General features: G+C 46.9%; 1 protein-coding gene across 4 annotated transcripts in view; it reads left to right on the plus strand.

Annotated features, from left to right (window-relative positions):
- TMEM184B (transmembrane protein 184B) overlaps positions 1–14497 on the plus strand; it is a 164099-nt gene that overhangs the window by 17971 nt on the left and 131631 nt on the right. For 3 of the 4 annotated variants that reach the window (XM_040359528.1, XM_040359530.1, XM_040359529.1), the window contains exon 2: positions 547–702. The exons of the other annotated variant lie outside the window; for it this stretch is intronic. In XM_040359528.1, coding sequence (XP_040215462.1) covers positions 670–702 — 33 coding nt within the window. In that variant the 5' untranslated portion in view covers positions 547–669. The remainder of the gene's footprint in view (positions 1–546; positions 703–14497) is intronic. 4 annotated transcript variants of the gene reach the window in all.

Below are 14497 nucleotides of genomic sequence, written 5' to 3' on the forward strand. Positions count from 1 at the left end.
GGATGGAGCTGGCCGTGGGTGATGCGTTGTGGAGGGGGATGGATGGATGGAGTTGGCCGTGCGTGGGGAATGCATTGTGGAGGGGGAGAGATGGATGGAGCTGGCCGTGGGTGGGGGATGCATTGTGAAGGGGGATGGATGGAGCTGGCCGTGGGGGGGGGATGCATTGTGAAGGGGGATGGATGGAGCTGGCCGTGGGTGGGGGATGCTTTGTGGAGGGGGGTGGATGGATGGAGCTGGCCGTGGGTGATGCGTTGTGGAGGGGGATGGATGGAGCTGGCCGTGGGTGGGGGATGCGTTGTGGAGGGGAAGAGATGGATGGTGCTGGCTGAGAACAGCGGGCCTCTGACAGGTCAGTCTGCACAGTGAGCAGAGACTGACCTGTCATCCGCCTGCTCAGCTGGGATCAATGTAGCAATCTACTGCTGAGCTAGCGGAGTCCGTCCAATGGATCCCCTCCCTGTGAACCCAGTCTAAATTATACCTTGTTGGTGAGAAACATTATGGTTCAAGTTACTGATTTTCTTCTTTTTTTTTTTTTCTTAGGGTCCGCTTGCAGTTATTGGCCATAAGGCTCAAAAGTTAACACCATAGTCATGGGCTCCTGATGGGCAGGCGTAAAAGCATCTGTTCTGAAAAGGCATCCCAAATGTGCTTCCTGTTTGCTTTATGGCAAGTGTAGGTGATCGTCTGATATTGCAGGTAAAACCTTCAGTGGTTTCTTTTATACAGTATATGCTTTAATTATAGTAGTAATTATTGTAGCCAATTTGACAAAAGTAACATACTGTGTGTCTTTTTGTAACTTTTCTGTGATTCTGCTGTATATGTAAGGCTTGCATAAGCTATTTCAAAGCAGATGGATGTGCATATATAATCTAAACGTTTTATATATATATTTATTAGCTTAGGCTCCTTTCACACTTGTGCTACTTTGAAAGTCGTGCGTTTATTGCCTCAATTTTTTGCTGCGACTTGAAGCAATGCCTATGTAATCTTGAGGTCTATGGACTTCAAGTCTCATCAAAGTAGTGCAGGGACTAAAACATACACAGTAGGTACAAATATCTATGGTGGCTGGATTTATCTTTCCACCACAGATCAGTTGGCGGTGAATATCTGAGCCTTTTAGAGATCATTTACACTTGCTTCGACTTCAACATGCATTAAAGTGCGTATCGCTTCGAAGATGCGTTAATGAAGCTTGGTAAACGCCCTGTGTGTGCAGTGATTTCCTATTTGTGTACTAATGAGAACCCCAACTCATTGGTACCCTCGTTCAGCAGAAAAGCTCAGGAAAAATGTATCCCTTTTTAAATTCTATGTATGTCTGCACACTGGTCCGTTGCGCTTCCATTGTGGTGTTAAAAATCCAGCATGGTGCATTTTTAGTATGGTTAAAAAAAAAAAAGTCTCCCAGTTCAAATGCATTAACGCACCCGTGTTGCGTTTTTAATGCAGTTTTTGAGTCACATGACCTATAAAAAACACACCATAAGCACAGTAATTGTCCCAAATCCCAGCAAAATCAGAGAAATTTGCAGTAAAATGATGACACAATTTCTCTTATCGGCATTCTGCCGATAACACCATTTTCGCCCAAAAGTTTGGTGCAACTCTACTAAAAAGCTCATCTAGGTATTATGGTCGGGTGTCCACAAACCTTTAACTAAATGGTATGTGAGCTGGAAATATGCTTCTGAAAGCATAACCTGTTATCCAGTGAAAAGATAGACAGAAAGAATTGCATACCTCCCAACAATCCCGCATTGGGTGGAACTTTCCCGCATTTTCAAATTTTTTGTCTTGCGGTCCTGGTGTACAGGGGCTTTGTCCCATATTACTCCATTATATGCTAACTGCCGAACAGAAGTGTGAACATCCAGCACAGCCAGGGATTGGTGGACAAGCTGGCGAGGGTATGGCTGCAACGAGAGACGTGCATCTGCCTAATCCAGCCTGTGATGGGTGGGTCCAATATGCGTTTTCAGTTGCTCAGCCTCCTTGTCAAGCAACCAGTGCATAGACAAACAGCTGATACTTGGTGTATACATTGCTGGTTGGAGAAAAAGGTGACAAGGATCAGGACCAATTGGAACGACTGCATGTGCACCTACAGTGGTTTTATAATAAACCTAAATTATACAACGCTTCAGGTGCACATGCAGTCATTCCATTTGGTCCTGCCCCTTGCCATCTTTTCCCCGGCTGGCACTATATAAATGCCAGCTGTTTTCCTATGAACGGGTTGTCTGACAAAGGGGTGGAGCCCCTGAAACGCATCTACAGCACCCATCCCCGACATTACTGGTTAGATTTAACAGCTGCACTCTCTCTCATTGCGGCTGTACCTCCGCTGGCTTACCTGCCCATCCCTGGCTGTGCTGGATGTTCACACTGCTGCATGTCTTGCCCAGCTGCACTCATTTTTTATCCATCTGATGCCTGCATTCTTGCCTTGGCTCCTGTATGCTGTTAAGATTTTAGAAGGTAAGTGTGCTTTGTTTAATTGGTGTCTTTGCCGTTTAACTCCTGAACCCTTCCACACTTTGTGTAATGTGCACTTCTGCAGTTTGTACAAAACTGTAAAGGAAGTTTTTTTTTTTTTTTTTTTTTTTATGACTTTGCTGGAATTTGCGTCCATGAGACTTGCTTGTGGCACAACAATCATCAAAACGTATTTCTCTTATTGTCCATGGATGGACACAGCTCCTTAAATCTTGACAAGTGTGTTATGTTCCCTGTTTACAGGAGAGGACTAGGCAGAAACATGTTAGATAATTAAATACATGTTACAGTAACAGAGTTGAACAGCCCCGCCCAGGGGGCGGTCCCTCCCGACATAACCCTCCTCACTGCAGCATGCAGCCTCAGTTTCGTTCTGCCTAGCAAGGAGGAGGACGTATGGCTCCCTTTGGGCCCAGCGCCCTGAGGAGAAATTTAATTAAAAAAATTTCTTGAAGAATCTTCTTTCAACTGTTGGCTGAGAGACAGACTGGATAATATGGATAATATAGATCCTTGTAGTCTACTCAGTCCGACCAGCAAGCATGGGCACTCCTGACAGAACTACAACTGCAATGGAGGTAGCTGTCGGCCCGGTCCGCTGTGAGTGAGACAACACCACAGCCCAGTCATATGTGGACCTCGGAGCAAAGCTCACCGGCCACCCCAGGAGTCGTCTCACTCACAGTGGACCGGGCCGACAGCTACCTCCATTGCAGTTGTAGTTCTGTCAGGAATGCGTCAGCGAGTCCTCGCTCAGACAGGTAAGTACAGTCCCTCCCGCTTCGGTGGGTTGGTACGGCTGGGCATTCCTGGGGTTCAGAGGTCCTCTTCTCCTCCCTTCCCTGCCTCTTTTTCCCTTGCTGCTGTCGGGGGGGGGGGGGGGGGTGCACTTCCTGAGGGGACTGTTATCTGGCCTGTGTTTTTTCTTTTTTGTATGGGGCTTTTCTGTGAGGGGTTTTTCACTGTTAAAAAGCCCTAGGAGGCTTTTCCTGTTTAAATGCAGCATTTTGCCACCATTTGGCCGGCCCTGGCCCCCATTTTTTGTGAGGTTTTTCAATTACATTGAAAACGCCCATTGGCGGCCATTTTGTCATAGCCGCGCTATGGCGCAGCTTACATTGCGGTCGGCCATTTTCCTGTGGCCGCGTTCTGAACGCTCGGCGGCCATCTTGGAGCACATGCCGCACAGTTACCTCACGGTTCTTTTCCTCACGCTGTGTGATGAGAGCAGACGGCAGCGCTGGGCAGTCTCCTCCTGAGGTGAGTCCCCTGGGTACCCCTGATCAGTTCAGATAGTGGATGAGAGGCCCTGGATAAGACTCTAGGCGCTTCTGTTTATTTGTAAGGACAGGTGTGCATATTATACATACACACTATGTAAATATTATTAATATTTGGAGTCAGTATCTGGGTCCTTCCCCCAACATGCTGGTGGTGGCAGCAGGTGTTGGCACCTGGGATTCCCACAGAGGTTTTTTTGTTGGTCCTGGACACGTTTGTGCCAGGGTGGGGGTGAACTGCAGACCGGCGGTAAAAGAGTGCCCCCTTCTACCTGTTATCCCCTGGGGAATGCTCTGTTATGGAGCCATGGACCAGGTACTTGGGTAAAAAAAAAAAAAAAAAAGCAGGATAAGGCATTTATGGGTGCGCTTCTCACTGCTGCAAGGGACTCCCTTAAGCTGGATAGTGCAGCTGGGTTTCTGCTGAGGGCCTCTTCTTTTTTGGATCACACAAATCAGACCTCTCTGTGTAGGTTTTTTCCTTCTGTGCCCTTGTTTGATCATTTCTAAGAGGCGAAATGAGAAAAGCCGCTGAGGGCTTTTGTAGTCCCTCACTGCCAGGCGGTTCAGTGCCCCTTTGAGGAGAGCCTTTTCAAAAGGTGGGCTTCTTCTCCGGTGGTGGACCCTCCGGGTGTCATGTATAGGTGACCACTCTCCCTATTGCGGGAACCCCAGCTTGTATGGATCTGACTGATGGAAAATCCGAAGTACTGATCCATTCAATGTTTACCATGCTGGGGTCTGACTTGTGGCCTATTGTGGCCACTACTCTGGGGTCTCAGTCACTCACGGAGTGAGCATTTTGCACCAGACGGTGGAGGAGCACCGACTCTATTCCGAAGTTATTAGGCTAGCGGACCAGCTGGTCCAGGGCCTCATATAGGTCTGTGATGCTTCATTGAATGTTGTGCCCTTGTTATCCAGGGCTTCTGTTTCAGAATGGTCTTATGCACATGGTGGTGTTGTGGTTAACTCAATTACTTGGCAGCAAGAGTCATTGGTTCGAATCTGGACACTGACGTCAATTTGCCTGGAGCTTGCATTGACGCTCCCTTTGTCTGCATGGGTTTCCTCCGGGTACTCCGGTTTCCTCCAAAGGCATGTGTGCATACACCTACATAATATACATACACACTATGTGTGTGTGTATTATTTAGGGGCAACCTTCCCAGGCCATCAAAGGCCCAGCTGGGGGACTAATCTGTCTCTGGGTGCGTAAGCCGATCACGCCGGCACCCAAATCCTGCCAATGTATGTAGCCTTCCCTCCCTGTCTAGGTGGGAGGGGCGGCTTGCAGGTTCACAATTCGGTAAAACCTCCCTGCTCTCCGACCAGTGGGTCTGTGAGGTGGTCTCTTCGGAGTACTAGATAGGGTTTCCTTCTATCCACAGAACAAAATTCTTTCCTTGTATATTCCTCTCCCGGCCCATCGGTCTGCCTTGGGCAGTGTGGGACTTGCTAAGCTGCGGGGTAATTTTACCTTTCCTGCAGGAGGAGAGGTTTGGGGTTTTCTATGGGCCTCAGGCCCTGAATACCTTTGTGAACGTCGGGTAGTTCCGCATGGAATCCATTCGTTCGGTGGTAGTTGCGCTCCATCCGGGAGACGTCCTGGCGTCCTCGGACATCAGGGACGCATACATGCATGCATTTTTTTTTTTCTTTCTGTGCTTCGTGATGAGAGAGGGTCTCTATCAGCCTGTGGCCCTCCCTTTTGATCTGGCTCGGTACCATGGGTTTTCAGCTAGGAGCTCACACTTATCCTAACTTTGTTGGGACAGCGAGGCTTTGCCTCATTGGCTACTTGGACGACTTTCTTCTGAGAGCAGCTTCTGTCTCAGACCTAGTGGATAGGTTATTCCCATTCAGACCCTCCGAGGATTCGGGTGGGGGTTTAAACGTTTAGGCCAGAAGGTGTAGCTCAGTGGCTGCAAGCCTGCCTTCCATGTGTGCGACCCAGGGTTTAAATCCTGGGCATGCTAGGTTCCGACTCGGCGTTGGGAGTATCTAGGGTTGATCCGGACTCCTCGGTGGCGAAGGTCCTTCTTCCCCTGGAGAAATTGCAGACTCTTCAGTCTGCGGTAAAGGTATTGGCATCACGCAATCGGTCTTCTCTCCGGGGCCTGTGGGTAGCCTCCTTCGAGGCGGTACTGTATGCCCAGTTCCACACTCGGGTTTTCTAGGGGAAATACTGTCCAGGTGGTAAAAATCTCTCGTCTCTGAAATCATCAGATTCCGGTGCGCCACCTAGTCAGTTTCTCTGAGTTGGTGACGGAGATCCCCCCCCACTCTTCGGTCCGGGAAGTTGTTACTTCCTGCCAGTGGTCAGTGTTTACAACGGATGCCAGCCTTGCGGGTTATGGGGGCTGGACTTGCGTGGACCTACAGCCACACCTCCCTTATTGTGCCCGCTCTCGTCTGGTCTCGGTAGCTACCCAGGGTCGGCCCTGGCTAGTGCCTGGGTGGGAGACCGCCTGGGAATACCAGGTGCTGTCCTACCGTTCATTGTCCTACTATTTTAGGCGATATTTTAGTGCTTCTCCTCGTGGTTGAGGAGGTTGCAAGGTCGTTCGATCTGGTTTAGCCGGACAACGCCACGGCCGTGGCTTCGGGCTACCATCAGGTAGACGGACTACTGGAGTTGCCAGATGCTGGACCAGGGCGACTGGTCCTTGTGCTTGGGGTGTTTCTGCTCCTTTGCAGGAGGTGAGCCTCACAGGGCATGGATCTCCTGGCCGCTCTTCTCCACCGCAAGGGTGTCGAAGTTAGTGGCCAGGTCTAGTGATCTGGTACAGACGCTTCAGTCACGCTGGTGGCCCTGTGGGGTCTGTATCGGCGACTTTTTGCCGTTCCTCTATTGTAGTTGCTTCCTCGGCTGCTCCACAGAGTGGAGGCTGAGGAGATCCCGATGATACTAATCGCTCCAGATTGACCTCGGTGTCCTTGGTGCGCCAATATCGGGCACCTGGTAGCGGAAGTACCCTGGCGGTTGCCAGGGCAGCAGGTCCCTCTGTCTCGAGGTCCCATACTTCCTCCTGTTTTACAGTCACTGACTTGCTCAACATGGCTATTGGAAGCCAGACTTTAAGTGACCGGGGTCTGTCCGACTCCGTCATCTCAACAGTGCTGAGGGCACGGTAGTCTTCTTCCTGAGGATCTACCATCGCGCCTGGCAGGCTTGCATCTCTTGGTGCGAAGGGATGGAGTGACGTCCACGGACGTATTTGGTGTCCTGGGTCCTGCTGTTTTTACAGCTTTGCGTATATCTAAAAATTGCTTAAAGCACCGTTTGGGGGCAGATTTCAGCCTTGGCTGTGTTCTTTCAGTGGCCTTTTTGCGACCCGTTCCCTGGTGGGTCCCTTTTTGTGTGCAGGTGGTTTGTCATATACTTTCCCCTCTTGGCCCATCTCTTCCCCCATGAGTTTTGACTCTGGTGCTCTCGGGTTCTTCAGGATCCTTCCTTTTGGAAACATCGGAGAGATTTTCTCCTGACACTATCTCAGAAGGTGGCCACTTTAGTGGCCTTTACCTCTGTTAGAGGGGTTTCTGAGTTGGCGGTCTTGTCTTGCAAGCAGCCATGCTTGATCCTCCATAAGGATTAGGTGGTGGTGCGCCCGCGACCTTCCCTTCTTCCGAAGGTGGTTTTGGCTTTTCGCCGGAATAAGGAGATTGTTCTTCCATCTTTCTGTCCTCGGCCGGCGCATCCTAGAGAGGTTGCCTTTCATACTTTAGGCGTGGTACGCGCTTTGCGGGTGTACCAGCCTGCTACGGCTCCGTTTCGGAGTTCTGACTCTCTCTTTTGTGTCTGGTCCACAAAAGGGCCTGGCGGGCTCGTCAACCACCATTTCTCGGTGGATCAGGCAGGCTGTCATACAGGCCTATGCTCTTCAGGGGCGGGCCCCCCTTTCCGGGCACGGCACTTTCGACCAGGGCATCTGGTGCTTCCTGTTTGTTTTTTTTTTCTTTTTTCAACATCATGCGTCGGTCTTACAGGTTTGCGAGGCGGCGACTAGCTCGTCCGTTCATGCTTTTTCCAGAATTTTACATGGGAGTACACCTTCTGATGCTTTTTTCGGCCGCTAGTTTTTGTAGGCGGCTGGTTAAAGTTGCACCTCCTCCGTTGAGTAGCTCTGCTAGTTTTGGGGTGAAGTTGAAATTGGTTTTACTGAAATATTTCCCACCCCCTCGTTTGACACTGCTTGGGGACGTCCCACTTGTCAAGATCTAAGGAGCCGTGTCCGTCTATGGACAATAAGAGAAAATATGATTTTTTGTACTCGCCGTAAAATCCTTTTCTCTGAGTCCATGGACAGACACAGCACCCACCCCTCCTTTTTTAGGTTTGTACTGCTTGTTACGAACTGAGGCTGCATGCTGCAGTGAGGAGGGTTATGTCTGGAGGGACCGCCCCCTGGGCGGAGCTGTTCAACTGTTACTGTAACATGTATTTAATTATCTAACATGTTTCTGCCTAGTCCTCTCCTGTAAACAGGGAACATAACCCACTTGTCAAGATTTAAGGAGCTGTGTCCGTCCATGGACTCAGAGAAAAGGATTTTACGGTGAGTCCAAAAAATTTATATTTTTATGCAAAAAAGCCCCGATTTTGTTTAACCATGACCCTTAAGCCCCTCCCACTGTTAATCATTTTGCCACACCAATTTTTGCGCCAGGACTTCCTCCCCCAAGTGTCCCTCATTCTGAAATGAAAAAGTTGGGAGGTATGGAATAGCCTTTTCTGTACAGTGTTTTTTTATTTTTAATATATATTATTTCCTCCCGCAGTACACATTTTAAAATTTAAGTGCATCAGTGGCTCTATTGGCTTTAAAGAGTAACTTCACTTTTGTTGATATAAAAAAAAACATTCTCCATTGGGTGTCGATCTAGGTAGAATTTTAACAAACTTTTGTTGTAGATCTCTATCTTTTGTTCTGAAAAAATCCCTGTATGTCTGTGTCCATTTGGAAGGTGTATCTAATGGGAGTGGTTTTATAATTATAAATCGGCTGTTGCACCTGTAGGGCTCTAATAAGGCAAATTTCAGGGCTTACATCCCTTTTAGACATGATTTCCTATTTGGGAACATCTCACCGAAACTACATTTTTGTTGCAGGGGATGCTTGAAATCTGACTTGTAGCTTAGTGTAGACTTCTGGGAAAAATCAGTAAGCCAATCGCACAAGCAGGAACTGATGTTTCTGGGGGACGTTTTGTACACATTCTGTGTACAGAACACCTCCAGGTAGCCATGTTGCATTGCATTTTAAAGAGAATTACAGTGCCGTTACCGAGATATCAATCTTTAAAAAAATGGACGTACATCGTCGTGCGCAGGTCTGGAAGTGGTTAAAGTACCATTCAACTCCAGTTTGTAAATGTTGAACACAGTCTAGTGTTTGCCAATTTTCAGAGATGTAAAAAGTTCAAAACATAGCCTTGGGGCATTCCTCCAAAGTAATACACAACAAAAATCATAACTTTTACAGCTGCTCAGCACTATAGAAAGGATAAGATAATGAATTAAAAAATAAATAAATAAAACGGACCATCTGCAACACTTCATGACTAGGAACAAGGTATCAAAAATACAGGAGAAGAGCATAGTGGATACCCGTAAATAATTAACAATACAGAGGGCAAAATATTAACAAGGTGGAGTCAAACGCTCAGGGAACTGTAGAGAAACTAGTGCTTTTACGATGTGGCCGTAGATGGGTAGTCAAGCGAAAGATCCCAGATTTTGGAACTTTTGAGGACACCCACGAGAGGTACATGTTGCTTTATACGAGGGGGGACCACCTTGTTAATCAAGGATTTCCAGAGGTCCAAAGTGGGGGCCTCTTTGGACTTCCATTTAAGGGTAATGGCCTTATGGGCAAAAAAGAGCAATAAACTAATGAGAGTCCTGAGCGCCAGATGAAAGGCCAGAGGGCCATCATTTCCTTTTTTCTCCTAGTTTTTGAAAGTAGGCCCCTCTCTTCTTCTTTGAAAGAATACATTGATAGACCTAAGCTCTTAGTCATATGTTTTTACTCCATTGTTATGTTTTTCACAGTTCATTCTTTATTAAGGAGCTGGCTTAATTGGATGCTTGGGGTATTGTGACAGTCTAATGCTAGCTTACCAGTAATTTGAAATTAGATTCCCTCTGTATTTGACTTGCTTGAGCTTTAGCTCACCTGTCGGCTAATTGTCTGCCTGTAGCTTTTATTACCTGGCTGCCTTGGAGGTAATATGGAACAAGTCTAGATTAGTTACACCTCCGTTTTGTGTAAGCAGGGAGCATTCAGCTGTGACAGAACTAGAAAGAGATTCCTTGTTTAGTTAAGGTTTGGTGTGTATTTCTTTCATCCTATTTTCTGTGTGGGTAGCGGTTTCAGTAGGCTTTAATCTACACCATTTTGTATGCTCTATTTAAGAAGAATTTATAAAAATGTACTTGTGGGTACTATAATAAACACAATTTAAGTGTATATGGCCTTGAATTTCTTACTGAGTAAAGAATACGTATTGGGAATAATGCAACAGCATTTATGGGAATTTATCATGATATATAGTTCGTACATAATTGCATTATTATATTCAGGACTCCAAAATAAAATGTTAAAAATATACTACAAAAATTAACTATTGCATATGAATAATATGTACTGCTCAGTCCAGCCAGCTGCCGTGCTTTTTAACGTGTATCTTGAAAAAAGCCTGTTTACAGAGCTCAATAGATTAAATTATTGCTTTGCTCCCCTTGGCTGAGCCATGGTAAGCTAGGAATCTCTTGGTTAAATGTATTTGTGACTTTTAAACAATTAAGCTCATATATGCACATAGGCACATTTTCCAAGCAGTATAAAGACAAATCATATTTCTGGTGCCCAGGAGCTACATGCAGTCTCCTATAGACAAGCATGGGGAAGGCGGTTGTATTTGCAGCGCTTCACTTTTTCTACATGTTTGTTAAGTTAGTCTTATTGCAAAATTTATTAAATTAATTATTTTGTTAAATTCTACAAACCATACCCCATAATGACAAAGTGAAAAGTCTGTTTGAAATCTTTGAAAATTTAATAAAAATGGGAAAAAACATATGTATTCATAGCCTTTGCCATGACATTCAAAATTGAGCTCAGGTGCATCCTGTTTCCTCTGATCATGAGGGCCGAACTGGCCTGCAGGGATGACTGGGTATTTCCCGGTAGGCCGTCTGCCCTCGGGCTACTTAGAGCTGCAGCAGCGCCCAGGGCCGATCCAAGTGCCTCCCCTCCTCTCCCTCGCTTTTGTAATTGCACACAGTGGGATATATATCCCACTGTGTCATGGAGCTGGGATCTGAGCTGTTGGGCGGCCGTTCACTTACTGTAATAAAGCCCCGCCTCCTAGATTGTGATAGACGGAACACTGATTCAATTGCATCAGTGTTCCATCTTTCACGACCTAGGAGCTGGGACTTTGTTACAGTGAGTGGACGGCTGCCGAACAGCTCAGTTAAGACCCCCAGCTCCATGACACAGCGGCAGATATATACCACTGTTTGTAATGAAAGCACAGTGAGATGGCTGCATTGATCTCTCGTATCATGGCTGCATTGATCTCTCGTATCATGGCTGCATTGATCTCTCGTATCATGGCTGCATTGATCTCTCGTATCATGTCTGCAGTCTCTGCCCATCGCTTGTATCATGTCTGCAGTCTCTGCCCATCGCTTGTATCATGTCTGCAGTCTCTGCCCATCGCTTGTATCATGTCTGCAGTCTCTGCCCATCGCTTGTATCATGTCTGCAGTCTCTGAGGGAGTCTGGGGAGGAGTCAAGAGTGGGAGTACCGCCAGGATGGGGGTCATGGGAGAATTTAGATGTATGTTTACTGTGGAGAAGAGACTATAGGAATACCAGAGCATCCAACCTGGAGCCATCTGACTGATCCCTGTACGGTGCACCTGAGAGGAGGTTAGTGATGGCGCTGCCAGGACCGTCTGGGGGGGGTCGCCGATGTAAGGGAGTGAATAATGTAAGGGGACACTGATATAAAGGTAGTATTCACATCCAGAATGGTCGGGAATTCCTATTTGGAAGCCCCTGTCCTTGTTTCCAATCGTTTGATAGGCAAATGGTTTTTTTTTTTTTTTTTTTAGATGACTCCAGCCCCCAGTGGTGGGGCCCACCTGCTCAGTCTCCTGCAGGGAACAAATATGGGGGGGGGGGAGAGAAGAAACGGAGAGGAAGACTAGCAAGAAAGAGAAATATAAAGGAAAAAAACCCATTGGGTAGGGACAAATTGAGGGTACTTGAGAAGGGCCTCACGGTTGCTCCAGTATGTAATTTTAGTAAATGTTGTGCCTATGTTAACCTTCATCAGAGAGCATGTGAATAATATAAAAAAGACTAAGATCTCAGTATCTCAAAGCATTTTAGATTATGTCATAATTGGGACCCCCAGGGACCTAAAATTTTGGGGCATTGAACATGTTGCTAGACACACTGGGGGGGGGGCGATTGCATTTACCGCCTTAGGCAGAGGAAAATCTTTCTGGATTTTTGAGGCTAAGGTACTCTCCCCTGAAGGGTTAAATATTGATTTTGATTTGAATTGTTTTATTTCCAATAACATTTTTCTTTTTAATTTTTTTTTTGTATTCTGTTTTTTGTTTATGGTTCATTAATGTCTATATATTGTGATGGAGGTGTCGGGAGATTCAAGAAGACAGCGGGTGGTGTTCGGTTTTGTTAAATATATATTTTATTTTTTCATGTCCAATGAGTATTCTTATATTCAGCCCTTAGGGGTCAATGCTGTGACCTACTGGTTTAGTTTGTTTGTATTAACAATGTGAGATTGTGCTTTGTCTGCAGGTGCATTGCGCGATAAAGCTTTACACCATGCCGTGGGAGTGGCTTAGCCGCACCTCCTGATCGCGACGGGGTATTCATGGCGACCTGACATGGTTAGAGGACGGGTGACGCACGCAGGCCCTGCCGACAAAGTTCTTTAATCGTAACGCTTACAGGGGAGGAGCCATGCGCTGACGTCACCCGCTGCCATTCTGTTTCTTCTGCACCACCAGTTAGATTCTGGATATGAGTGTTTGCAACAGATGTTTGTGAGTAGCAAATTTTTTAATGAAAAGTTGTTTTAAACTGGCCAATAGTGTGCACTTGGATATATCTTTTTGTTCTCACCTCTTTATACACTGTGGGAATCAACTGGAGTTCCTGGAGGATTTTCTCCCTAATGGGACCTGCTTTACTGACCATCTGTTGGCTCAGTGGTCTGTTTTGAGGTGAGCGAAGCAAGTGCTTTTGGAGGGTGGCGGGTTTGTTCCCCTCTTTACTTGGTAGTCCTCCTCTTTCTGCTGGACCATATTGGACTGTTTTAACTAGTATATAATTCATGCGCTGCACCCTTTTGTGTAAATTATATATAATATATAGGACAGTGATGGCGAACCAATTAGACGTGTGCCACAGCCGGCACGCCGAGCCCTCTGTGGGCACATGAGAAAATCCTGTACGGAGGCGTATAATCTCGTCCACAGCTCCCCCCCATAGAACTACATCTCCAACAAGTCTCCGGGGCCAGGGGTGACATGTCTAGGATGGGTGTGTACGAGATGAAGGGTTGCTGCCAGGTTGGATGGCAGGTGGAACACGTGGTGGGGATTGAGCCAATAGGGGGCCATGATGGTGCCTACTGAAGAAGCCCAATCACAGGCCGTTCTTAAGCCTGGGAGCCGAGTCGGCTGATGCGTGCATTATTGGAGTGCTGTGGCAATCGTTAAAGTGTACATGCTGTGCGGGGAATACATTTGCTTAGCTGTGTACCCTGTTTCTGTGCCTCTTCAAAAATAATCTATTCCTTGGGGACCTTTTTTTCTTCTTACTCCCAACATTGCCCAAAAATATTGACGGGTATGGTCAGAATAATGTTGTGTATATGCTGTTATGTGTGCTACTGACCAGGGCTCGACAAATCCCGGTCGCCATGGCGACTAGAAATAGCGTCCTGGCGACTTGGCTTGGAAGGTGGGCAAAAAATAAATACATTTTGTTCCATAGGACCGGAGCTCCGCGGACTAGGCCGAAGCCACAGCCTCGCCTAAAACATCCTGCCCGCAGCTCGCCGCGATCCTGGGAAAAGGCCGTGAGCGGCCTTCTCCCAGGATCGCTGCGGGCAGGATGTTTTAGGCGAGGCCGCGGCTTCGGCCTAGTCCGCGGATCGCCTTTTCCCCAGGATCGCGGCGGACTAGGGCCCCGCCGCTCGATCCCGTGATGTCCGGTAATTGAGGCCGCGGCCTTATGAAGTCCCCAGCTCTTTCTTGCGTGAGCTGGTGCCATCTGGTGGTGGCCGTTGGTATTACAAGTTAAACAGGAATTATAATGTCATTTTTCACAATTTTCACTGCCATCTCCTTCCCTCTAATTGGAATCCCCCAAACATTATATATATTTTTATCTTAACACCCTACAGAATAAAATGGCGATCGTTGCAATACTTTCTGTCACGCCGTATTTGCTCAGCGGTCTTGCAAGCACACTTTTTTGGGAAAAAAATTACACTTTTTTTAATTAAAAAATAAGACAACAGTAAAGTTATCCCCATTTTTTTTAAATATTATGAAAGATAATGTTACGCCGAGTAAATTCATACCCAACATGTCACGCTTCAAAATTGCGTCCGCTCGTGGAATGCCGACAAACTTTTACCCTTTAAAATCT

Source organism: Rana temporaria, chromosome 7 (genome assembly GCF_905171775.1).
Source record: "Rana temporaria chromosome 7, aRanTem1.1, whole genome shotgun sequence".
Lineage (NCBI taxonomy): Eukaryota > Metazoa > Chordata > Amphibia > Anura > Ranidae > Rana > Rana temporaria.